The sequence below is a fragment of the Mangifera indica genome, unplaced genomic scaffold, assembly GCF_011075055.1.
Source record: "Mangifera indica cultivar Alphonso unplaced genomic scaffold, CATAS_Mindica_2.1 Un_0008, whole genome shotgun sequence".
Lineage (NCBI taxonomy): Eukaryota > Viridiplantae > Streptophyta > Magnoliopsida > Sapindales > Anacardiaceae > Mangifera > Mangifera indica.
In genome coordinates this window covers 340,173-366,549 of record NW_025401100.1, presented here as the reverse complement: position 1 = coordinate 366,549, position 26,377 = coordinate 340,173, and the positions used below count along the sequence as shown (strand labels likewise).

Sequence of the window (26,377 nt, the reverse complement as noted above, 5' to 3'; positions counted from 1 at the left end):
GACAGATAATTTATCGTGTTCATCACCATCCAATGAAACGCTTAACCAAGAGACCTTTCTGATTGAATTACGGATTTTTTCATGAGTGTCTTTAGCCCTGTTTGGCTTATTATATTTGAAATGAAAAGTAATGATCTTTTTATGTGTAAATGTACTCTGTTTGCACAGCCAACAGTCACAGGCTAGTCTTTCAATAATGCTGCTCCACTTGAGCTGCTCTTCTGCTTTGCAAAAAAATGACAACCGTTTGCTTTTATCTCTTTACTCTTTAAAGACAAAAAACACTCCCCTTCGCACATGGGTTATGACTACTGATAAAATATAAAAGGCAATTCTTGGAAGAGACAGTCCCTCTAATTTAAGTTTGTTCTGTTTCTGCCTGTGCTAATATTCACTTTGAAACCCGTTAGAAGAGAAAGTCGAGGCTGTACTACTCATCCATTAATTTTTTTTTTTTTCATTTTTCAGGTTTTCTGTCATTCTATAATCGTCAAAGAATAATCTCAATCTCATAATGTTGTGAGAATGAATGGTTATCTAGTATTTTACCAGCAAATGCAACACAGAAATCCTTTTCTCATAGTGTTCATCAAATCATTTGAGCATTTGAGTGTTATGTTAAGCTCTTTAATTTGCAGCAATAAAATAAAGTGTTGACTTACACAGTGCCGGCGAATCGCATCCAATGCTTTTTCCCTTAATAAAAAATTGCAGTAGGTAGGATTGCTAGTCTTAGAATTCCATGATTCCTCGGTCGATGGCACCAAAGAGATGAGATGACTATGTGGTTTTTCATATTTTAGATAAAAAGATATGAAATAAGCCATTGTCTCATCTCCCCACTAAAAACTAAGGAAACATCCAACATTGTTAACGTGTACATCTGAGCTTGCTCTGAGTCATTTTATCATTGCCTTTATATATAAATTAAGTGTTATTGGATCTTAAATGGGAGTTAATAAAATTATTTGTTTTTCGACAAATTTGAAAACACTTTCTGAGAAAGCCGAAGCACATAAAAATTTAAAAAGGTTTAAACAAGTTGATAGAATCTTGATTTCTCGGAAAATTCAGGGAGGGTGATCACCTTTATGAGCCAAAGGCTTAAAAAGATTATTATTAACTCAAGATTACCCACAAACATGAAAATGATTAAAAATTAATTTGATACTTAGTGTTTTCTTGCTTTTATGTGTTGGATGGATCTTGCAGAAAATGCCCTGATTTTCAGTATGCAGTATTATCCAAAATTCATCCATGTCCACGAATTCTTCATTGTTAAAAGGGTAGAATTTCTTGTACTGAGTGTATTCCTTTCAGCGTAAGACTTTTGTTTGATTGGTTCATATCACTTGTTCATGCCCAAGCCCATGCCTGCATTTGAGTTCATAGCTAGTCTTGTTCTGTGAACTCTTGTAGAAATCAGCTAGAGATTTTGGTTGACTGGACATCAACTATCTGTTATAGGAGTCCTTATCCTCCATTTTCTTCATAGACAAGGTCAGCAACTATCTGTTAGCCAAGCAATGGGACAGAATGATTGGATTTTAGTTCTTAATCGCCTATTTGCAGATCAAGAATGTGATACAAAAATTTCATAAGCTATTTTATATAAAATTTTTGTCGATTGTTGTAATTTAGCTAACAATTATACTCAGAAAACAACAAATGAAGACTTAGTTAAGCTTGAAACCGCTAGATACCATCAGATGATGCCGAGGATTACTTGCTTTGTTGCGTCCAAAATTGCAAGGTTGACAATTGAACCAGTCCGGCCTTCAATAAATTATGCAAATTTTGACAACTACAGGCGCAATAAAGTCAGATATATGACTTCAATATCAAGGTTATAGAATATCCTGTGACCAATGCCACAAACAGAAATATTCATGAAGTTACATATAAGAATATTTGCAAGGTAGCCAATTCAAACAGTCATTGCAGTCTAGCTTGTAACCGCAGCAATGGCTAGCACACCTTCAATTATTGCAGAGGTCTCCCCTAAACATTCATTGCCAGTCAAACACTCAAGCATGGAAGAGGATAAATCTACTCCTTTCCCTGAACAAGCTGTCGGTGGTGACACATCTCCATCTCATTTCCAAAAGGTAAGCTCAGATTCTCCACACATGAATGTAACATTAACCAGCTCTGAAAGCAGCTCTAACCAAGAATAATATTGTTGTTTCCTCTATTCTGCTACAGGTTGTTGCAGAGTTAATAGGAACATATGTTCTTATGTTCATCGGTTGTGGGGCTGCTCTGGTTAACAAGATTCAGAGCCTTACTATTGTAGGAATAGCGTTGGCCTGGGGTCTGGTACTGATGGCAATGATATACGCAGTTGGGCATGTGTCTGGTGCCCATTTTAATCCTGCTGTTACCGTTGCCTTTGCTGCTTCGCGGAAGCTTTCATGGAAACAAGTGAGCCAGTGTTTAGATATCATTCATGAATCATAAATCTATGGATATGTATATTATTAATTTTAAAAGAATTTGTTTGCATTAAAAATTGTTTGGGGATTATTATATAGGTGCCTTTCTATGTATTGTCTCAAGTTTTGGGAGCAACACTTGCCAGTCTGACTCTGAAAGTGTTGTTTTCTGACCAAGAAAACATTCATGCAATAGCGACTCAGTACACAGATGCAACCTCTGATCTTGAAGCCATCACCTGGGAATTCATAATCACTTTCATTTTGATGTTCACCATCTGTGGTGTTGCTACTGATCATCGAGCGGTATGTATGTTGAATTAATGCATATTAGTTGCTTTTACCGGCCATATTCTGGTTTTGTTGTTTGAGGTTTTATATTCTTTAGAAAGATGATATTCATTGACACTGAACACTGAATGAATCGACAGAGTAAAGATTTTGCTGGAGTCATAATAGGTGCGACGTTGGTGTGTAATATCATGATTGCTGGGTAATGTTACTCGTATTGTATTGTTGCATTTACTATTTTCACGCATGTATTACCTTGTTAGGGTGGTTAGTTTGATGAATTTTGCAGGCCGATCACTGGGGCTTCCATGAATCCTGCAAGGAGCTTGGGTCCTGCAGTGGCTTCTGGTCTTTACAAGAATCTTTGGGTGTACATAATCACTCCTATTATTGGAGCAACGGCTGCAGCTTTGATCTATAGTGTGCTCAGAGTACCTAAACCTGAAAAAGAGGAGCCTCTGGAGACTAAAAGCATTTACAATCAACTTTATCTACATGTTGATCCATAGATACACCAGCTCATCTTGACACTCTGGACAATATCTGCTCACGCCAATCTAAAGATGTCAAGTTGCCCTTCTGTTCAAATTATCTGGGGAAGTTATCAGTGATTTTCCACCAGAGACCTTGTTCACATATAATTGAGATTTAATTTTCTTCTCTTTTTGAAAAGATAGACATGAAAACTAATCAGAAAATAAAAGTCCATATACCATGTGGCAGCAATTTCCAAATAAGAACCACTTTGTAAACTTTTGAAACCTGTCATACTGCAGTTAAGAAGATGGCAAAACCATTAACTACAACAAAATATCTGCCTAATTAACTGAAACCACAAACCTGGATTTATTAGAGAACTACACATCCCTACCTCGACTCTTCTCTCACTTATGAGAACAACAAATACTATACAGCAGAGCTATGTATAAGGTACAAGGAAAAGGATAGCAAAGCAGATGCCTGTACTAACTGGGAGTTTCACGCACATAAGAGATTACTGCCTAACAGCTTAGACTAGTGATAAGAAAAGTGGGTAGATAAGATAAATGAATGATACTGATTTATCATCCCTTTGGCTCACAGAATTCTGCATCATTTCATACTCCACCTTCCTAGTTTCCAGTCCAAGTCATGCACAATGTTTTACCTGTTAAGAGAAGAAAGATTCAAGATCATGAATAAAATCCATTCACCCAATGGAGATAAACGTGATTGCATGCACTCTGGATGGCAATTGTTCCACTTAATAATGTTGCATATTGGAATGCCGTAAGGAATTATATTAGTAACATAATACAGCTTCAGATCAGGCATATTCAATCACAATAAAAACAGAAGAGCTTTTAATTGAAGTTGCTTATAAACTTGCCAAATGCTTCAAAGAGTCCTTACCCAGTTTGAGAAAGCCGCCTCCAATTCATTATTTGGTGAGACTGTGGATGCCTCTGCAAGTATGATGAACCTGTTCCAATGCCATTTTCATCACCAACTAACTGCTCCGAGAAACTAGAAGATGGAGGAGCCCAAACAGGAACCACCCCTCCATCCCTCTCTCTTCTACTGGTACTAGAAGATTCAGCCGTGGAGTCTTCAGCATTTCGCATACCTACTGCAATATTAAATTGTCGCAAAGGGTTATTGTCATGAACTGTATGTGGAACCCCTTGATTTAATATGTCTCTTCTAGGTTCTTGATTTACATTTACATTCACATTTCTTGGAACTTCTGCTCTGCTAGCTTCTACAGAATTTTGAAGATCCAAGGAAGACTCTTCCTCTTCAACTCTCACCAAAGAAGAAGTTATGCTTGGGACCATCTGATCCTCGTAACAACGAGCTGTGGTAGGAGGATTATTCCTAGCAGGTTCATGGTTTTCCTCCATTTGTATGTCTCCAGGAAAGGCAATTAGGGCCGCTTCAGATGAGTCTCCAAGACCTTCCTCGGTTCCATTCTCAATTGCAGCTCTTGAAGCTGCTTCCTGCTGCCACATTTCAGTAAGTGCTTCTTGTAACCTGGCTGTTGCTGCATCTATACTCACAATGGGTAGAGGATAATTGGATCCAAGCTCAATGCCAGCAGCTTGGAGTACAGACTCCGGTGCATTCCACGGGTGGTGTATCCATTCAGTTGGCAGTCGAGCAAGTTCAGGAAGCCACCTTCGTACATATTCCCCATTGGGGTCAAACTTGTAACCCTCAAACTGTTGAATAGTAACAATTAGTGAGAATATTTCTATACTGAAAAGTCTATAATGACGAGGTTAAGTAGCTGATAATGCATGACATTTTGAATATAAATAAATCCATTCCAGAATTTTGACTACTTTTTTCTTATGCTTCTAAGAGCCACAGACATGATTTAAGAAGGGTATAAGGACAGAGGGAAAAGTAGTTTCCCAGATGCCTCGGCAAACTTTGACACAAAAATATGTTCAGATTACTCAGCAACACAAGCTCCAGAGTTGCTTCTATATATGGTTATTGATTCATCAGGTTATGCCCAAGAATAGGAACACGTACTGACCTTCAATTGTCAGAAAACTGCAGAGAACCAGGGACTTTTAAGAAAAAAGGCAACTCAAAATATAACAGAAGTTGTCTATGTTATAAATAGGCAGAATCTATGAGGAGAATATACAGCTTAAAAAAATAAAGACAATAGTAATCTAAGCTTCAGAAAGAAGGAACAAATTTGCTGCTAAAAATCCTTAAGATCAGGCATTGGAATGTCCACTATATTCTGTATCTAAGCACTAAAAAGGGCCAAAAACAGAAGAAAAAGGTGTGGAATATGAGTATATTCGTGAGATTGTCTATTCGGTCAAACTCACAGATCAGGGAGATATATGTTCACGTTAGTACATGTTTGATAGTCCAATCAACAGTACAATGCTGTACTAGATTAATTGACATTATCATTAATACCTGTGGATTATCTATCCGGTCAAATTCACGACCATCAGGAAGAGTGCCAGATATGTACTGCCAACCAAGAGCATCACTCTCTAAATCTGCATCCAAAAGGGTATCCCAGAAATACTTCATTCCCCATCTCCAAGGAAGCTGAAGAACCTTAACAAAGAAACTAGAAACTACAACACGTATCCGATCATGAAGCCAGCCAGTGGCCCACAACTCTCTCATGCCAGCATCCACCAGTGGATAGCCAGTTCTACCTTGTCTCCATACCTTAAAATGGCCTTCATCAACAACCCAAGGAAAGAATTTAAGGTGCCCAAGAAGAGGCCTTTCATGACTGTAAGGATGGTTAAAACTCATATATCTTGAATATTCTCGAAGACCAATTGACTTGAGAAACAAATTCACACTCTCATCACCAGCCTTGTTCCCTTCATTGGCCCAGGAAACCTGCTTGATGCGGACAAGATGGAAGACTTTTCTCACACTTACCTCCCCAAAATGCAGGTGCGGTGAAAGAAATGAGGTTGTGGCACTATCAGCCTTTCTCCGATTCTTAGAGTATTCAATTAAAGGCCCATTAATAAATGTGGTGAGAGCTTTATCAGCATTGCTCCACCCAGGTGACCACGCTCTTGCAAGAAGTGCATTGCTCCCTTTCTCCAATTCATCTTCAAACACTAATGTATCTGAAGGGCATCTACATATATCACCTGAATGAAAGCAAATAATATTGAAAGCAAAATTAGCTACACCAGAGGTTGAATCAGTGAATATTTAAGAGGGATGAACTAAAAAATGTACAAACAGACATCAAACATAGTATCCATAACACAAGGTTAAGATTGAGAAAAGAATAAAATCTACCCAAATAAAGCTTCACAACAAATTAACTCCCCGTGAATATCATTGCTAATCTTAGAAAAAGTAGTTAAATTCCCCACTGCATCCTTCCCACATCCATGTAGTGAAGGAATGTTTCAAGCACCTGGTCATTGAAAACGTTTGTGTTATAGGGAACAACATAAATGCATATAGGATTGGCAATCAGCATATCTGCTTTTCCTTGAGATGAGGGGAGGGATGGGGGGAGAGGGCTCAAGTTTAAAACCAACACAGACTCTAACCTATATAAATGTTAAGAAGAGAGTGAAATTTCACACAAGTATAAATAGAGCCAACAGATAAATCTCTGTTACATAATCCTAGTAATATACTAATGAGCTGAATCAGACACTCAAAGAAACAAGGTCCATCCCTAAATGTATCCAAGTGACAAGAAACAGTGGGGTGACAAAAAATACTGCAACGTTTCTGAATGTCACACATGTTTGTTGCAATAAGAGTACTATGGGACCCTGACAAAAAAGAAAAAAGGCATTTAACTATTAAAATAGTTTACAGTTGAAGCTTTAAGGTTTTCTATAAAAGTCTCCTTTTAATAGGTCTCTTAACATAATATTAGACAAAACTTCATGGCTCCACATGGTTAGCACCATCAATGATAATAAATAAATTCTCTATGCACAAGTTTTCTTGATGTTCTCATAACATGTCACTCTCTGCAAATGTTCCTGACAATTTTTTGAGTATTTTCCACATTGGAGTGCTAGTGTGGATGTGAAATCTCAATTCTGTTGAAGCTCAAAATTTCAAGTAAAACAGTGTCAAATGCCCTTATAATATATGAAAGAGATTTGACTACAACAAAAACAAAATGGATCACCGTGGTCACACTCCATACAAACCTGAAATTATCCTCTTAGGTGGGAGAAGCGGAGAATCAGGGTCATAAGGCATGCTAAGGCATCTCTCCCAAAATGCAGCAAATGTCGTGAAAGGGTGGCCTTGTGCATCATTTACCTCCCAGGGTTCATAGAGCAGATCCGCATTAAACGAACGCACAGCTATGCCTTGTGCAGTTAAAAGCTCCTTTGCACGGTGATCCCTTACCAGAGACAAGGGGTCTGGAAAACAATGAATTGACACAAACGTTGGATGCAAATTACCAAATTGTTGTTATTGCTACTCTAAGCTGATGAAAAAGAATTACAAGCAGATGGAAAGAAATTGCACAAATTACAACATATTAAACTAAAAAAATTCCCACAACATCAAAAAGTACCTACTCAAACTTAACCGTATAAATGATAACAGATCACTACAAATGGACCATTTCAAAGGAATTTATCAGTAATTCAAAGCGGTTCAGAAAAGCCAACATCTTTAAAATCAGTGAGAGAATAAATTATTACATAATCATACAACTCCAAAACACAAACTGAATAAATATATAATATAATATATCAAAGTGGATGCACACGATCCAGTATAGGCATGCAAAAGCATAAGAAAAAAATTAATAAATGCAGACAGACAAGAAAAAGACGAAAAGTTGAGGCAGAGAGAAGAAGATAAGACAGACCATATAAATGGTTGAAGAAGAGCTGAGTAGCACCAGTTGCTTTAACAACCTCAAGAAGAGAAGAAACACTGTCAGTGGATCTTTTGGTGATGAGACAAGTACCAAGACTCCTCAAAGAAGAATCCAGATGAGCCAAACTGTGCTTGAGCCACCATCTAGACACCCTCCCCGGAAAAAAAGGACCCTCTTCTTCTGGAGCCCAAATAAAAACTGCAACAACAGCACCAGCTCTCACACCAGCTGCCAGTGCTGGATTATCTTCTACTCTTAGATCTCTCCTGAACCAAACTATACTACACCCACCACCTGACATCTCAACCAATAAAAATTCTCAACTCAAAACTAACTTTATTATCTCCCAGTTAGATATCTAACATTTCTTTCCTTTTTCTGCCCTGGAGCCAAAAATAAAGCAACTTTTGTGATTAATTTTATGCTTTTTTGCGGGGAGGAGGGTTTATGGAAGTAACACTATTATGGGAAGAAGCAGATTTTCAACCATAAGCGAGAATCTATTCTACTTTCTCACATTCATAATCTTTTGCTTGTGTTCATTTATTTCATAATCTAGTTATTCATTTTTAGTCTATGGTCCTTGATGAGCAGCCAAAAGGCCAAGCCCTCACAGAGAAAAGTGAGTGCAATTTGCAGCCACAAATTTTGTTTTCTTGATTTTTTTTTTTTTTTTTTTATATTCCATTATCCTGCACAAGAAATCAAGGCATTGTCCACCTCTCTAGTTTCTTCTCTAATCCTGTCTGGTTGACAGAGTGGAAAATTATTATAATATATTATATTTTCCCTTATATAGGGAATTATATTTTATGTTTTTAATATTATTTATTAAATAATAATTTATCTAAAATAAATTGAAATAAGTATTTTTATTGATTTATTTGAATAAAGATGAATCAGTTTTATTTTAATGAAGATAAGTTTGAAATAAGATAAAGAGAGATTAAAGAGCCTTATTTGTAAAAAAAAAAAAAAATTTATCAAAAAATTAACTTTAATTAAAATAAAAAAAGATATCAATTTTTATAATATTATTAATTAAAAAATAATTTTATTATTAAAACTAATAAATGTTGTTAAACTTTGACTCCTTGCGAAACTTTAAATTTAAAAAAATTGACGGCAAAAAATTAAGGAGTAGGTCCAACTTGGGTTGGAATAAGTCATTTGGCCAATAAATTTTATATCAGTGGACCTACCAGACGTTGAAAACAGACATAAGTGATAGCAAAATATTGTTTTAGTGATTAAACAGGACAAGGCAACGATGGATTATAATAGTTTTTTTAGGTAAATTAATCTAACAAATGATTAAAACCTAATTAAAGAATAAATAATTATGTTATCATTTATTATTATATTAGTTTATATAAATAAATTAATAAAAAATATTTATATATAATTTTATTATATATTTTAATTAAATTTTTTTTAAATATTTTCATTTGTATAATATTATGATATAATTATGTAATTTATAAGATGATGATTATGTGATTGAGTTTTTAGACAAACGACTGGGGACAGCGACCCGCGGGCGAGTCAGGCAGTGCCGAGTAATTGGGAGTCGGCATTTTTGTACTCAATTGGGCCTCTGCTTTCAATGTTTGGGGCTCTTCAGAAAAGCTCAGATTCCTTTTATGCGTCATGTCAAGTGCTGTCTTTTCTCTCTCTCCCTTGGTAAAAAAAATATTCCTTTCTGGTCGGACCATATTAAGCATTTTTATGTGCATTTAAGATAAAAGCAGCTCACTTTTTGTAATTACATAATAGCTAAGGCTGAGGGAAACCTGCCTTATACTTTAATTTTTTAAAGCAGATCTGCCAGAAATATAGGCCTTAATTTAAATCTGGAAAAAAATGAATTAATTAGGGGACTAAGTATGAGTTCATCTCTAATTCTTATCCATAATTACAAAGTCTTTTAAAAAGGGTGAATAAATTGAGGCACGAACAACCCAGAAAAGTAGTCACTTCAAAACTTGTCTGAAAACAAGGCGTAGACAAGGCAGAGTGGATAAGATATTGCACATGCCCAGTGGGTGTAATTTGTCTCATCTGTTTGTAATTAAGCTTCGGTTGCCAATGGACCACACTCTTATTCAATTCGATAATCAATTTCTTTTGTATTGTCATCCACTTAATGGAACCCCTTCGGCAAAACCCACTTTTCCAATTCACCCAATTTTACTTTTTCCTTTCCCACCAACCAAGTTGTCAACAGTTAAAGGTTTTTTAAAAGTGTAATTGTATAAAAAGACTTGGTGGAATAAATGTAGTAGTTACTTTTGGTGATTTTCTTTAGGGAGAAGGACTATTTCCCATCTAAATTTTGATGCGTTTTCAAAATATCATATACGACAGATGAAAATTCATTTTTTTCATCTATGACCAAACTGCCGTCTAATTTTTCAGTTAGGAATAGGAGCAAAATTGTCATTTACTACTTAAAACCTGAAAACTTTAAAATTTAACCGTTTCCCCCCTCTAAGTTTTAAAAACTAATAACTAACCCATCCTCAAAGTTTGAAAAGTTTAGATTTCACCCCTAGAGTTTGCTTCCTTCTCCGGCCACCACCGACGGCCGATGCAATCGATCGATCTCTCATCTCCGACTACAAAGAATGTCGAAGGACGACCCTTCGTCGCCTGTTGTCCAGATCTAGAAGAACAGACGAAGGATGACCCTTCGTCGTAGCATCTGGACGACATGACGAGCGACGAAGGACAGCGAAGAGTCGTCCTTCGTCGTCTGGGTGGAGCGACGAAGAGATCTCTGTCTCTTCGTCGCAGAATTCAATTGAAATTGAATAGAAATTTTCTACTCCATCCGACTAGTTTCGGGTTCGAGTCCCGGGCAACCCATTATTATTATCATATCGAAATCATATATCTATATAAATCAGCATTCCTTTTTTGTAATTTACGAGAGGGGTTTCTCGAAAACGTAAGGCAACTTGTGGAAAACAACAAATCTTTCTTGGTTTTAACTCTACGACATAGAAGGAATAGGAAAAGACCATATAGAACCTGTTTAAATTTAAAACGAATCAGTCGACCTGGTCTCCGAATCTATTCGAACTATCAACGAATTCCGAGAATTTTAGACGGGGTGGGGATTGTAACGAAGAGATCTCCGTCTCTTCGTCGCACCGTGCAACGAGGAGATGAAGATCTCTTTATCGTATCACCGTCATCCCACCAGGTGAAGGAGGAGGCCGATGACGACGTCGGAGACGACGTCAAGAGATGAAGTTGAAGAATGGGGTTAAAACTGCTAGTTTTGAAAGTTATGGGGGGCGGCTGTATTTTGAAAAATATGGAAACCCTAGGTTTGGGGGTGAAAATGTTAGTTTTCAAACTTTAAAAACTTTAGGTAAGGTGAAATGTTAGTTTCTAAATTGAGGGGGTATTTTTGTCATTTTATCTAACAAGGGTAAAATAGATATTTTATCCTTATGCAAATAGATATCATTCATATTAACGGCTCATGGGTGGAAAAAATGGATTTTCATCTGTCGTGGGTAACATTTTGAAAACGCATCAAAAGTTAGGTGGGAAATAGTCCTTCTCCCTTTTCTTTAGGGCTAAACAAATTATAAGATCGCAACTGTCACATACTCGATTTCGGTTTTGATTGTTAGCTATGTAAGACATTGGATAGGTTTGGGTTCTAATTTTAAGAAAATTAGTAAGTTTCAAATCTTGTTTCACTTTTTTCTTTTAAGGAATTAAAACCGACTCTAATTTCAATTTCTAAGACTGATTCAAAGCTCATATTCTTTGTTTAACCCAAGTCCTTTACGATGTTAAGACTCCCACCCTATACAACTTGGTAGTGCACCATAACTCAATCCCGCAAGGCCTGGTACCCCCACTCTCACAATCAATCCCAACATAGCAATGCTCTCACCCACACGCTTCCTAACTAATGAAATTCAGTAACTCGAGATTGTTGACAGTCATTAGAAGGGAAGAAGAGAAGCCACACCACACCACACCACTATGGCTGGTTGGTGGTGTGGCCATATACTTCGATTTAGCTAAGGCCAAAGGACTCTTTCCCACCCAAGTTTAGGTGTTATCTCAAAGTTACACCTATAAAGTTTGAAAAACTCGAAGTTCCATTCATGACGTAATTTTTATTAAAATTTTCTCTTAGAGGCATAAATAAAATCATTATTTTATTAATAATATTAAAAAATTATAAAATTTATTATATTTTCTCATCTAACTATTAAGAACTAACAACTTCACCTTTATCTAAAGTTTTTTAACTTTGAAAAGTCAGATTTTTTCCCTAAATTTTTCTTCACATTTTCGGTGTCGATGACCTCCCCTCTCCACCCTAAATGATTAGTCGATGCATGTAAATAAATCTAAAATAGATTTCTTCGTCAGAGACGAAGAGATCCAATGAGATCTATGAGAGATTCTAGATCTCCTTATCGATGAAGAGATTTAAAATCTTTTCGCCGATGAAAAGATCTAGATTTCTTCGATGATAAAGAGGCTTTGTCATCGTCTTTCAAATCGTTAGAGAAAGTGGTAAGAGAGAAAGAAGAAAATTATAAGGTTTTGGGGGGAGGAATGTGATTTTTCAAAGTTAAAAATTTTTAGAAGGGGTGAAATGTTAATTTATCAAACTTAGGAGAAAAATATAATAAAATCTATATATTTTTAATATTATTAATGAAATAATAATTTTACCTATATTTATAATAGAAAATTTTAACCATAATTAATGAATATGTGAGATTTTAAATTTTTTAAATTTTGTAGAGTAACTTTAAGATCACATCTAAACTTAGGTGAAAAATAGTCCTTTGGCCTTTAGCTAATTAGCTTAGCTATTGTATGACCCTATCTAGAATTGATCATCTTAGTTTAGAGATCGGTTCTAATCGATTTTTCATTGAATTCTTATTTATAGAGTCGGCACATCCCTAATTTTCTTTTTGGTAGGGAGACTTGAAAGATTTCTTCGGAGCTAATCATGTGGTTGTATGGGCCACCAACGCAGATATAGACAAATGAATTTTATTCTGTGTATCCCAGCTGTTGACTATCATGAGTGCAATCACAATTAATTGAGAAAGGCTATGGGCCTCAATGCAAGATTTTAAACTTCCGGCTTTCAATGGGACGAGATTAAGAAATTTAACATTGCTGCCCCATTTATCATATCACCTTCTATCCTTATAAGGCACAATTTTATTGGGTCATCCAGCCCAAGCCCCATCCAGCCCAAGCCCAGCCCAGGACCCCTCATCTTTCAAGTCGTGACGTCATATTTGATAGAGTGATACATAATAAATCATACCTTACCATACTTATTATATTACTCTAACTGTTCAGCTTTTGTTTTTAGTGGTTTGGAATCGTGCCAAAGGTTGAATTACTTCTAATAAATAATATATTACCCTTATTATATTTTTCTTTTCTCTTTCTTTTTCTGGGATGGCCGAAATAGTCAATCACATAAAACCAAAACAACGATATAATCTAATCATCATATAGATTATGATGGTAACTGCCATATATATTGTCAACAATCTTTGGTATCAAATCACAATTTATCAGATCTAAATTTGAATTATGGCTTGAGCATCACTACCTATTGCATGATTCATTGAATCATGGCTTGGGTAATGGTGTTCAAACAACAATTAACCAAATCAAGGCATATTAAGATACACTATCATTTACAACTTTGATTTACTTTGAATGCTTAAAGGTTTCGCTATACTAAAGTCATTTGAAAATATTTTTCCTTTTTAATGGTGGTTGGTCGTGGTATGTGTCTATAGCCTTGTTTTTTTTTTTCGTCCAAATCCTGTTTTCATTTTGGTTCTTTGCGTCATCAAGCTTGATCGACATGATTTTTTTCCTTTCCCTCCATCTTTAACTTTGCTTCATTTTTCTTTTGTATTGTTGCTTGAATGACAACACCTCATAGGCTCGACTAGCTTGAATGTCCAACTTCAACCCTTCTCCTTCCGGGAATGGTTTTTGTGTCACTTAATTGTTGTGGTCTACAGGGATTGGGAAAATGTAGAACGATACACCTACCAATCAACCAAACATTTCCTCTTTCAATTTTGAAATCTCTGGATAAAAAATCTTAAGAAAACTCTTTGATTAATAAAAAAATCCATTAACCCATTTCTCTCTCTACCTCCTTTGTCATAATTGATCTGTTGATTAGAATAACAAATTGAGAATTTGTTGGGTTTGCAAATTTGTCATGGCAAGATTTTGTATAGTCTTATACATCAACTAAGTCATAGCTTAGATGAGATTTGACTAGGTTTATTGTTTGTATTGGATTATGTGTGCCAAACTTTAAATGTGCTTGTGTGGGCGAGGTTGTGATGATGGTGTCACCGTGAAGATAATGAGAAATTTGCAGCTAAACATTGGTAGAGAATTTGAGCTTGGATGGTAACGACTAATCGACTGGGAAGAACGAAAATGAAATATAAGAAGAAATGAGGAAAAGGAAAAAAGGAAAAAAATGAGGTTTTTTTTTCATTTTTTAAATTTTAGGAAATAAAAACTATAGATTTTACCTTTTTAGTGAAGATTTTTTTGTTAATAAAGTTAAGTTGTGAATAAAAAATATATGATTTATGGATTCAATAGATAGAAACATGATTCATGTCAATCCTTAAGTGAAAAAATGTTAAGCTCTCCATTAACAACTACTTTAATTTTCAGACAGATTCGTTATTGGATTCAGTCCATCCATGATGGGTTGACCTGATTCATTAGGGTTACAAATTCAAGACTAACCCATGATATGCAATATTATAGTATTACCCTTGATAGTTATTAAAGATAACTACACTTTCCCTCTTATTTTTTAATAAAACGTAACTTCCATTGGGAGGTTAATAGAGCAGAAAGAAAACTTACGCTGAAAACACACAAAAATAATACAGTACTCTTCTAATTCAATTCTCTAGAAGAATTCTTACAGAAACGAGAGAGAAAATTAGTATAGTGTGTTGTGGATACTTCCAAGAGTGCATCGAATCGCTAAATCATCATCAATTGTCAGATTCAGAAAACTAGGTATGTTTTCTGTGATCTTGGAATTGTTTCTATTTATGCTTACATTCATTAAGGGGAAAATGTTGATCACTCATTAAAATCATGAAGGGTAAAAGTTTTTTTTTTTTTTCTTTCACATAACACTAAACTAGCCGGTACGCATTTTGATACCCTATGCATTATTTAGATTCTCCATTGGCCAACTACGTGCGTACGTAGCATAAAACAAGACAAGACATCCTTTTCTTGATGTTGCCACTCGAAGCCATTATTACGATTAATCCTAATAAATACTTAAACATATGCTTTAATGGTGGGAGTAGGACCGTAGGGTTTGGTAGTGAAAATTGCTATTATCTTTTATATAGGATTTGGAAGAGGGAAACAAACCTAACCCGATTCTGTGTTTTTATATATTGCTTTGACAAGCACCGCCAACTTGTCTTTATAAAATCAACCTGAGTACAGCCTACTCAATATCAAGTCCATAGGATCATTGACTTGTGTAAGATAAGTACCAATCTTCACTATAAAGATTGGCTCATTTTAATTAGAAGACAAAACGTCAATAACTTCGTGTAAAAGAAATCCAAGTCTAACCACTCATTGAATTCAGTCCCTAAAAACTTTTAGTTTAATTTTCAAATATTACAGAAGAGGTTTACTGTTTTATTCTTTTATACTTAAAATCCTTTTATTTGTCATTTAAATTATGTCTTGGGTATGATTTAACTTTTCTATGGTCCAAGTTTTAGCAGTAAGTTACAATTTTCTTGAACATATAACCCTCACATTGATTTTCTAATAAAGTTTCATTAATGTTCTTGTTAGTTTGTTATTCTATTAATGTTGCTATAATCACTGCCTCTTACTCTGACTCTCACTCTTTCTGACATGGATTATTGAGTAGAAGTCTTGCCCACCTCCACCACAACAGAGACTCGGCATCTTTTTATTAACTCATTCACTCAATCATATATACTACCAAATATCTTCTGAGTGTCATTTGAACATGTGGCCATAATCTATAAAGAAAGTTTAACCTTCTTGCCAACCCAAGCACTTAACCTACAAGTGCTTATTATATGATAGGTAGTATATACAGGTCATATACTGTACTCCAAGCTGCAGGCAATGATTCTTTTTTTCATGTGTATATTGTTAGAAATTTTGTTACGGGACTAAAATTAATTATATTTTTAACTTAATAAAATTAGATAATTGAATAATTCAATATTAGTTTATAAACATGTTTAAGTGATTAATAAGGATAAATCCAAAACACTTAAAAATTATAATCCAAATAGACTATATAAGTATAAGTTTTAAGGTTTATTGAACTTTGATGGAGTCATTAATCTATTATCTATTGGTTAGATTCTCACTCTAAAACTTGCAATATAGTTTATCCTATTGAAAACTGATATTTAGGAAAATATCTGTAGTAGAAGATCAAGTCACGTCGAAAGATAATCTCTATAAATTATCTTAACAACTTTATGAATTTAAATTGTATGATGATTCATGTATTCTTATAACCCTAAACTTTAATTTAATATTTTATAATCTATATATAAATCTAGGAATTAGGATTGATTGATTGATTTTATATAAAATAAATCTTACATATATATCCTTTATTTCTTTGAGTTCACTAATAGAAGCAGAAAAACTTACTATGTTGAAGCACGATATTCTATTTTTGCCTATAAGGCCATGTTTCAACAGCTGGGGTATAAATGTTTTCCTTTATAAGCACAGGTTCTGGGTGATGCCCATTCCCTATACTCAATTTAACGATTATGAATGATAGAATAAAGGAAATAAAAATTGAAAATGTTGCTTTGATTGAAAGGTCTTCATATTCTTTATACATTATTGTCTCAACTCTCATGCATTTTATAATCCAAATTTTTAATTTATAAAACCCAATACCTCTTCTGGGGAGGTCATACAAGCATAATCAACCGATGCCATTGCAAAAAGACAAGACAAATTATTAACAAAAAAAATAATTAAAAAAAAGTAGCATAAAGATGGCAAACTCAATTATATTTCTCTATTTCTTGAATGGAAACACAACACCGCTTTATATTGGGTACGTGAAATAATAAACTAGAAAAAATCACGGATAATTTCTCTTTCATTGTTTGTTCTGTACATGATAGGTATGCAGATGTATACCTTCTTAGTCCTGCTGCATAAATGTACTCATCTGTATATGACAGTAAGAGGCTATACATTTACATACCTATAAGATTATGAAATGCGAGACTACACAGAAACAACAACTTAAGACGCTTGATGCAACTTCAGACCTATTAAACTTTAATGACTAAGAAAGTTCCTGCATAATAGAATCTTCAAGATAAAGTTCAGGCCAGTATGAAGAAGATCCCCCGGCATAGCTGGAAGGGCTGCTTGCATCTCCTGGATTGCTCATCGATGTCTCATGTGGAGAAGGAAACCATGAAGAGAGATCGGATGGGTTAGTACTTTGGTTGACCATTGTTGAGTTATTGGAGCACAGGCCTATCTCACTATTATTTAACGATGTTTGAAAATTGAAAGGGACTTGTGGGTCTGGTGAGTGAGATAATAGACCAGGATAGTGGAGTGGTTGAGAGGTTGAGATTCCCAGCTGAGAAAATGAGGCTGGATCATCTGTTTGTGGTGTATTTAAAACTGGGGTTCCTTTGAAAGGAGGAATCGAACTCAATAAATTAAGAGCTTCCATGTCTGTAATGCCATTTTGGCCATAACTGTTGGTAGTGACTAAAGCTGCAGATTGGAGAAGATGCTGTAAATATTCATACTCAGCCACCTGAACTGCTTCTGCTTGTAATCTCAAAGCTTGTTCATCTATTTGATGGTGCTCTATGAGATTCGCTAGTGCTATCAGTTGAGGCAAGCTGGAAAATAAGTCAGTTCTTGGCTGGTGGGTCATTGGATCGATTCCCATCTGAATCAACTTCTTCTTCAAATGCGTGTTCCAGAAATTTTTTATTTCATTATCAGTCCGCCCTGGTAGGTGTGTTGCAATTGCAGACCATCTGATGAACCCAAAAAAAACAGAGGAAGAGAGAGAGATAATTAGAAAATTGTAAATATCAAAATATATAGATGGAAATGTTTGAAAAATTACTTGTTCCCTAGAATGGAATGTAGATGGAGAATAGTTTGCTCTTCCTCTTGAGAAAATTTTCCTCTCTTGATATCAGGCCTCAGGTAGTTGGTCCATCTCAACCTACAACTCTTGCCACATCTGTTAAGACCTGCAAAGAGTAACCAAAAGATTGAATTGAGTAAATTAAATCAACAGCCTTGACAGGATTTGGAGAGTAATATCGGTATCCAAGACAGGCCTGCAAGCTTGGGGAGAGCTCTCCAGCTTCCATGGCCATGCTGTTCAATATGTTGAACAAGTTTTTGGTCCTCTTCAGGAGTCCAGGGGCCTTTTTTGAGGCCATTTTCATCACAACTAGGAGACCTTCCCATATTCACTTCCTCTTTGCTTTATGCTGGACTGAATTATGTTGCTTCCCTGCTTAGCAACTAAAACTATTTATATACAATCTTTAGCTAGTCATCACTTGATTACTGCCCCACTTTATTCAATAAAAAATAATTTACACTTCATGTTTGGCATATCAAGATTGGATGCCATCTTCCGAAATGACAAATATATCCTCTGACCTTTACTCCACACGAAATTACCTAGACTATAGATTAAAAATAATTAAACTGCCATCTTCATGAAAATCACTAAATCGGATTACGTAAAACGTGGCAGGTCATTATTGGTCAAAGAACTCATTCCATGCACGCAAGAAGAGATTCTTTCGTCATTGTTTGCATGGCTTCAAATCTCTGACGTTTGGTCTTTGGATTTTATGAGAACTTTGGAATCTACAAACCAGGAATTAAAAATTCCAATTAAATAATTCTATGGCAACTTGTACGTGCACAATAATGGCGTCAGTATTTATTTAATTGTTTTAGGTCAATTAAAAGATATGAGCTAAGTTTGAGTTTGTAAAATTTGTTTTAAACTAATAAATTTAGACTAATAAATTGATAAAATACACTAATTAAAGACTTTAATAAGAGGAATCATATAAAAGAAAAGGAAAGGATTAGAGATGGGATAAACAATTACTAATATTAGAAGAAGTCGGAGTTGATTCAAATTTAATTGAGTTTGAGTTTGATTTATTTTTTATAGAGTTAAGTTTGAGTTTGTAAAATTTGTTTTAAAAATGTTTGAATTTAGCTTATTTTAAAAGAGTTAAATTCGAGTTTAACTCTAATTTAAACTCAAATCGAGTTTTAAGTTTGATTGATATTAAAATAATATTATTTTAATACATATTAATTCAAACGATATTATTTTATATCAAATTTTTAAGCTTACAAGTTTAAAGAGTCAAATATTTTTAGACTTTGAATTTGAATTCAAAAATTTTAAATTTTTAAATTCAAATTTAAATTTAAATTTGTTTGAATTGAGTTTATTTTAAATTTATTTGAATTAAATTCAAATTCGAATTTAAATAAATCCGATTCGGATCTAACAGTGAGGAGAAGACAGATTGACGTAGAGGCCGGGTTCTAGTGCCTAGTCGAGTGGAAGTTGGTGTAGCAAACAGCGCAGAATTGACCAAATATTCTGTAACTCATTAAGACATTCCTCACACGCTTTACAATACTTCATTGCAATCGCACGTAATTTCTTGACCTCATTCTTCTTGTGCAATTACAAAATTTTGTTTCTTTGCATTTCCTTTGTTTTCTAATCAAGGTAGAATGACTTTAATGAAACCATGACTTTTCATAGTTTAAGTTGAAAATTATTTTCACATCTATATTAAATTTAATTAATAAAATTTATTTAATTTTGCATACAATTGATAAAAAGACAAAAATATCTTCTATTTTTACTGACTTTAAATAACAGTTTATTTCCAAAAAATTATAAAATTTTCATCCATCCTCAATTATACAAATCGTTGATACGATGAGAATCTTATTCATGATTGTTGACTATTATTCATCTTTTATTATTACCACTCTTACATTGTCACTACTCTCAATCTAGATCTATAAATAGGTCGTGTCGATGCCAACGTGATCCGTCATGCTAGTGAGTAAAGCCGTGCTTAAGTTTGCTACAGTATAAGCCTAGTAGGTCGGTTTAGCCCTCTAGCAAATGAAAGCTCATGGAACAAATTAGAGTCAATTAGATTATGCCATGTCAAGCTTTTAACTAGTCAGCCCGTAAAATATTTTCTTTTAATTTTTCAAAATTTTAATTAATTGTGTATTTCTATAACTTATATTTTATTTAAATTAATGAAAATTTAAAATTTTATTAAAAAGATCTCAATTATAATAGAGATAATCATTGTTTTTTCAGTAGATAATTAATTAGAGAAAAATCATTGTTACATGATAGAAAAACAACATAAATCAAACATAACATATAATATTAATCATAAAAATTGAAAATATCACTTTATGATACTTTTTTAGTCATCTTTAACATCTCATTCTCTCTCAATTTTATTATATTTAGAATGAAAAAAGTGGTTAAAGTGCAAATAATATAAGAGAGACTTTGCAAAAACAAGTAAAAGCGAAGTCATACCACTAATTCTCATATATCATTATGAAAAAAATTGGAGTAAAGGAGGAACCATATTGCTTTTAAAGTTTAAGTGTGAAAAATTTTATTAAACAAAAAGTGGGTATCAGTTATGACATGAAATTAATTAGCCACACCAAATTTTATGTAATTGGTCGGGTCATTTGTGCTCTAGGAAGTATACGCAACACTATTATATATTTATTTTAAATATATAAATAAATATATATTTATGTGTATTATAATATAATTAAATATTATATTATTATTAATTTAAAATCATGATTATATAATGATAAATATATATCCTTTTATATATTTAAAATTGATATTTATTGTTTGATGGTGGAAACTATACTTGGACAGAAGTAGCTATTCATTAGGCAAGTGATTTCCCAAAAAAAAATGTTTAACTGGGTTGAGCTCTTGACATGTATTACCTTCGCAAGGAGACACCGTGAATGATTCGAAGTAATTTTCATTAATCATAGTTGAGAAAAGCACTGATTAACAAACTCAGCCATTAATCCCCGAGGTATTGCCGACTAATGTGAATGCTTTAAACTCTGACTTTCATTTTTGTTTTGGAGTATTCGATGGTGTTTACTTATTCCATAAGCTAAACGACAATCTTTCAAACCTACTGAATTCTTATTATTTTATTTGTCAACTTAATTTACTGTCAAAATCAAATGCCAACAGCCACAGGAATGATGTTGACCATTTTCCTTCTTATTTTATTCATTCTTTTTTCTTTTAATCATATGCACCAAACCCCATATTATTTCATATCTCCTTCCCCTCAATAGTTAATAAACGGTTCAAACACAGATGGAGAAACTAGAAAGAGAGAGAGACAGAGAGAGAGTTCAACCGAGGTTCCTTGTTGAGTAGACCAAATATAGTTTTGAAAAAATGGTGAAATGATGTCACCTACAGTTTCAGATAATTTCATTTTAATATACGAACCAAATTTTGTTTCAAGGTTCAGCTTAACAAACTGATTTGCTTGTTTTAATGGGTCACTAACCAATGCATCTACTCACTTACTTACTGCCCTCAATTGCCTAGTAAATAATAATAATCCTTTTATTAGATATATATGTCTCTCTATCTGCAAGACATGCAACGCATTTTACTCAAAAAATTTCCTCCTGTGAGCTGTCGACCAAGAAGAAATTAATTCCCCACACTGTTGAAATCGACTCAGCAGTTATTATTATTTTTTTAAATCTGTATTTGGTCTTTTATTAAGACATATATTAATTTAGGGCCTTAATTAATGTTGAACAACGTTGAATGGTTCACCAAGCAAATGAAGGTTGTCGCACAGACAGGGTAACGAAAAAGTGGAAACAGTTAGAAGATGTTTCAGAAGCTGATGACTTATTTGATTAAATCTCTCTCATGGGTAACCTAATTAAGACTATGGAGATCAAAGAAATCTCAAGAAAACCTAGTTGACTTTTTACTTTGCTTATTCAGAAGCTCATCGAGGCTGATTGATGATCTGTTGCTCTTCCAGAGGCGTAGGACCTAATTAGACCTAATCCATCTCTTAATAAAAAAAACCAGGATGGATTCATATATATACACTACGTATATGTATAAATTGTCAAAGATTTCTGTCATTTGATTTCATGTAACTTTGATTATCAGGTCAAACTCAGGCTACCAAATTATATAATTAAATTCGAACTTATGGATGAACAATTGTGAATTAAATTTTACTAATGGAAAAGTTGTACAATATATACAATTATAATATAGACTAAAAAGGTATCTATATATTAATTATAATAGAGAAATAAAAGAAAATATAATATATTATAATCAAAACTATATGTTTCATTTAACAATGGACAGAGCTGACGTGGAATAACAGGAGCCCACAGCCGAATATTTATATTACAAAGATAGTATAATATATAAATTACCTTCGTATTCAATTTTGGATAAAAGTAGGTTGACATGATCACTAATCTGTTCTTCCATAGATATATAATTTAAAATTTGAGTTTTCTACTAAAAACCATTTATTATCACTTACCAAACCCTAGATTTAACTAAAAACTCTAACTATCAACAATTTAGAATTTGAGTTTATTCTTAATATTTTTGCTTGGACAAAAAAAAATACTCATAAAAAATGATAGAAGTGCAAAAATTTTTATGTAATTAAATAATAACGAGGTCAAAATTCATACATAAATAGTAACCACCAAAAGCACTGGGTAAAACGAGGGGTGTTTTTAAAATTTTTCTTAATTTATGATAAAAATATTTAAATGTTTATATGTATGGTAATTTTGTATGTAAGGTTGATATTTTGGGCAATAATTTCCATATAACAATGGACAGAGCTAACGCGGAATAATAGGAGCGCATAGCCAACCAGTATCATACCTGAAACAGTAAATCAGAAAGAAGAAAGTTGTAGCCAACGTCCACCCATTTGAAGCAATGTCAATACAAAATATATTGAGAAGAGTAGAGGAAAAAATAAAGCAAAATGATAATCTTAAGGCTGTCTTTCTCTTCACTTTCGTATCGATCTCTGCATTTTTATAAGTTTTTTATTTGCTCAGTCTGGTTTGACACCATTGTTGAAAGCTTTTTAATACATTAGATAATATTTATTAAGATAATATTGAAAAATTAATAAATAAGGAAGTCTAAGATTGATATCTTTATCAAATAGTGGTCTAGCTAGTGACGAATTAGTAAAATTTTAATGGGGTTTTTTGAGAGTATTTAATGTCAGTTTCCCAACTAATACTTCCCATCAACTATCTAGGCGTAGGGATTGATATGTCGAATGCCACTGGTTGTATTCTGAAATCCATATCCTTACGGCTCTACGTTTGGCTTGGCATTGCCATTGACATCACTGGTGGCGCACTTCAGCCTAAACGGGAGAGAATGAAAACGATATTTATTTAACAGTTCTTAAGAAAATATCTGCCTTACATTAATTAGACATTCAACTCCAATTATATATGTATATACACACACATACACGACAAATTCAGCAATATTGTTGGAGATTAAAAAGTTTTATATAAAATAAAAATAATATAAATAAGTGATATATAAGTATGATAGATTGAATCTTAACACAAACTAATTGATTTTGTATAATATGAATTTCGATCTTTTTACTTATATATCTAATATATTTATATATAGTATTAGAGTTTAAAACCAAATAGATAGATCTAACAATGTAAAATGATCATAGATATCAAATGGGTTGATCTAATAACCTAAAGTGGTTTTGGATACCAAGTAGTAATATATCCAACCAAATAGCTAACCTAATAGCCTATAATGGTTATACTTAAAGGAAGATATTAAAGACTAAAGAGTCTCACATCAAATAAAAACAATATAAGTGAGTGATATATAAGTGTGATAAATTGTTTTTTTGTATAATATAAGTTTCGATCTTTACACTTATAGATTCAATATATTTATACAAATATAAATATATATTCTTCTATTGGTTAGTCAAATATGATTTTATATGACGTCTAACAAGAAACAAGATTTGAGATGATCACCAAACATGCTACCAAACTTTGATATAAAAATAAGTGACTAATATGGTTAAATGAATTTTTTTAATAATCAACATGAATATTGAATATGAATTTGTTGGATATAGTTGCTTGACATTAATAATAAACTAATAATAAAACTATGCGAATATATATTTTAATATATAGATTATGTATTATTATGTGATTAAATGTTATATAATTATATTATTTTAAATTCAAAATCATTTAATCATATAATGATACATCATTTGTGTACCTAATTACGTACCTAAAAGTGCATATGTAAATAGCATTATTCATAACTTAATACAGACTTAGTTTTCGGGCCCCTTAAACAAAAAATATGCTTTTGTTAAATTCGAATATATATATTTAATTTTAAGGGTTCACTTGATGTGTTGGCTTATCATCTAATTTTAATAGTTTAAAAATAAACAAAAAATAATATTTACACGCTCTTATCAGGTCATTAACAGTATAGGGATTTCTTATCTCAAAGGATTGTCATACTTTATCATATCTAATGGGATCTGTCTTTGGATCCTTAAGCTTCCGATAGACAGTATAATGTAATATCAAAAAATGCTAATCTCTAAATTATCCACAATTGTGTCACGTTGTTTGAATCAAAACTATGGTTGTACGCTTAATTAATTTTCATAAATTCAGTTTAAGTTTAGGATTTGGCAGACTTGCCCATGCGTACCAATAATATTAGTCATTAGTCTGCCCAGAGACCCAGCCCACTCTAGTCAGATGTCAATGACCCAATCGTCAATTGCCATGGAACTTATGAAATGATATTTCTTTTCACCTTTTTAATTTGAAAATTTTATTTTCCACTTGCCCACTCTAGGAATGAATGTACCTAGGTGCAATTCAACAACCCAAACAACTTTAACCTTCAGAATCTCTCAAACTCAATCAACAGGGATACCAAACATTTCAGCTTGATGACATATTTCGTTGACACCTACGCAAGCCCGGGATATATGATTCATGAAGTCTCTACCAAGATTTTTTGTTTTCCTATAGGGATGTTTTATTCTATTGTGAAGTTTAGTTTTATGATACTATTAATGACTTATTCTTTAATATCAAATTTGTATTTCCCTGTTCTATCAATTAAAATGGACGCATTTGCTCTGGCCCTTGGCTCGATTTTTTTGTCAACTTTACAGGTCATTGCCATGGAGCACTTGAGGTCAGATTTTCTAGAGTAAAATGTCGGTTTTGCCAATGTTGAGTCGATCGTTACAGTTGTAGTGACAATGAAGTTCCTCCTTAGTGACCCAACTATTGCGCCTGCCCTTATTCAGTTGCAGTTTCATGACTGCATGGTCAGCGTAGGTTCTCTTCTATTTCATGATTATCATATTATCCTCTGTTTATAGGAGGATGAGGAAGAGAGAATAAAATGAAAGTTGATTATTAGTTTAAATAAAACTCAAGTTAGAAACTCATTCTCATGGTTAACCCCACAGAATTGAAGTTTAGAAGACGAGGCTGGTTTTTGGGAAGGAGAAGTTGGAAAGGAAATAGAGTCCATGGGTTTGACGAAAGTGAAGAAGTGGAAATTTGGTGTGGAAAAGTTATTTCATCAGAGTTCGGGTGGGAAATTGTTACTTGACCCTTAAGCTCCAGGGGCTAACTAAACTTGCGGAGGCAACACAGCACCACTACGCCGCTCTGAAACCAGCTCACCACGAGTCTTCTTCAGAGAGAGAGAGAGGAAAAGATGAGGCTATCAACTTACAACATGCTATCATCCAATATCAAAGGAGTGACAAGCGGCTTCCCTCTACGCATTGAAGCGGAGAAAGTCATAGAGAAGCGGATCGATTTCAATCCTGATTTTCTCAAGAACATGTTGCCAAAGAGCGAGTGGAAGGCACTTGTTGATGCGTCCCGCTCAACGGGTTATTCCCAGCTGCCCCACGGGGCACCAGAGTCGGTGTTGCTTGAGTCCGAGGAGTTCTTGAAGAAATTCCACCACGCGCTATTGGAGCTGCATCTGGAAGACGGTGTT

At 33.7% G+C, this 26,377-nt stretch overlaps 3 protein-coding genes across 4 annotated transcripts; 1 reads left to right on the top strand and 2 right to left on the bottom strand.

Moving 5' to 3' along the window:
- Nucleotides 1-1,828: 1,828 nt before the first annotated feature.
- On the top strand, nucleotides 1,829-3,274 carry LOC123205541 (aquaporin NIP1-1-like). The gene is made up of 5 exons (XM_044622524.1): nucleotides 1,829-2,108; nucleotides 2,206-2,424; nucleotides 2,535-2,741; nucleotides 2,867-2,928; nucleotides 3,016-3,274. Exons 1-5 carry the CDS (start codon nucleotides 1,965-1,967, stop codon nucleotides 3,233-3,235), a joined length of 852 nt encoding a protein of 283 aa, XP_044478459.1. The 5' UTR covers nucleotides 1,829-1,964; the 3' UTR covers nucleotides 3,236-3,274.
- Nucleotides 3,275-3,452: 178 nt separating this feature from the next.
- Nucleotides 3,453-8,723, bottom strand: LOC123205540 (cryptochrome-1-like). 2 transcript variants are annotated; one of them, XM_044622522.1, is made up of 5 exons: nucleotides 8,071-8,720; nucleotides 7,394-7,612; nucleotides 5,652-6,358; nucleotides 4,119-4,927; nucleotides 3,453-3,873 (listed from the first exon to the last, which is right to left on the bottom strand). In XM_044622522.1, the coding sequence occupies exons 1-5, from the start codon at nucleotides 8,381-8,383 to the stop codon at nucleotides 3,870-3,872; spliced, it is 2,052 nt and encodes a 683-aa protein (XP_044478457.1). In that variant the 5' UTR covers nucleotides 8,384-8,720; the 3' UTR covers nucleotides 3,453-3,869. The 2 variants fall into 2 exon arrangements, with proteins under 2 accessions (XP_044478457.1, XP_044478458.1); XM_044622523.1 differs by lacking the exon at nucleotides 3,453-3,873 and having other exon boundaries at nucleotides 4,115-4,927; nucleotides 8,071-8,723.
- An 8,579-nt stretch (nucleotides 8,724-17,302) lies between these two features.
- On the bottom strand, nucleotides 17,303-18,639 carry LOC123205572 (transcription factor MYB93-like). The gene is made up of 3 exons (XM_044622560.1): nucleotides 18,507-18,639; nucleotides 18,287-18,416; nucleotides 17,303-18,194 (listed from the first exon to the last, which is right to left on the bottom strand). Exons 1-3 carry the CDS (start codon nucleotides 18,637-18,639, stop codon nucleotides 17,477-17,479), a joined length of 981 nt encoding a protein of 326 aa, XP_044478495.1. The 3' UTR covers nucleotides 17,303-17,476.
- Between the last annotated feature and the right edge of the window lie 7,738 nt (nucleotides 18,640-26,377).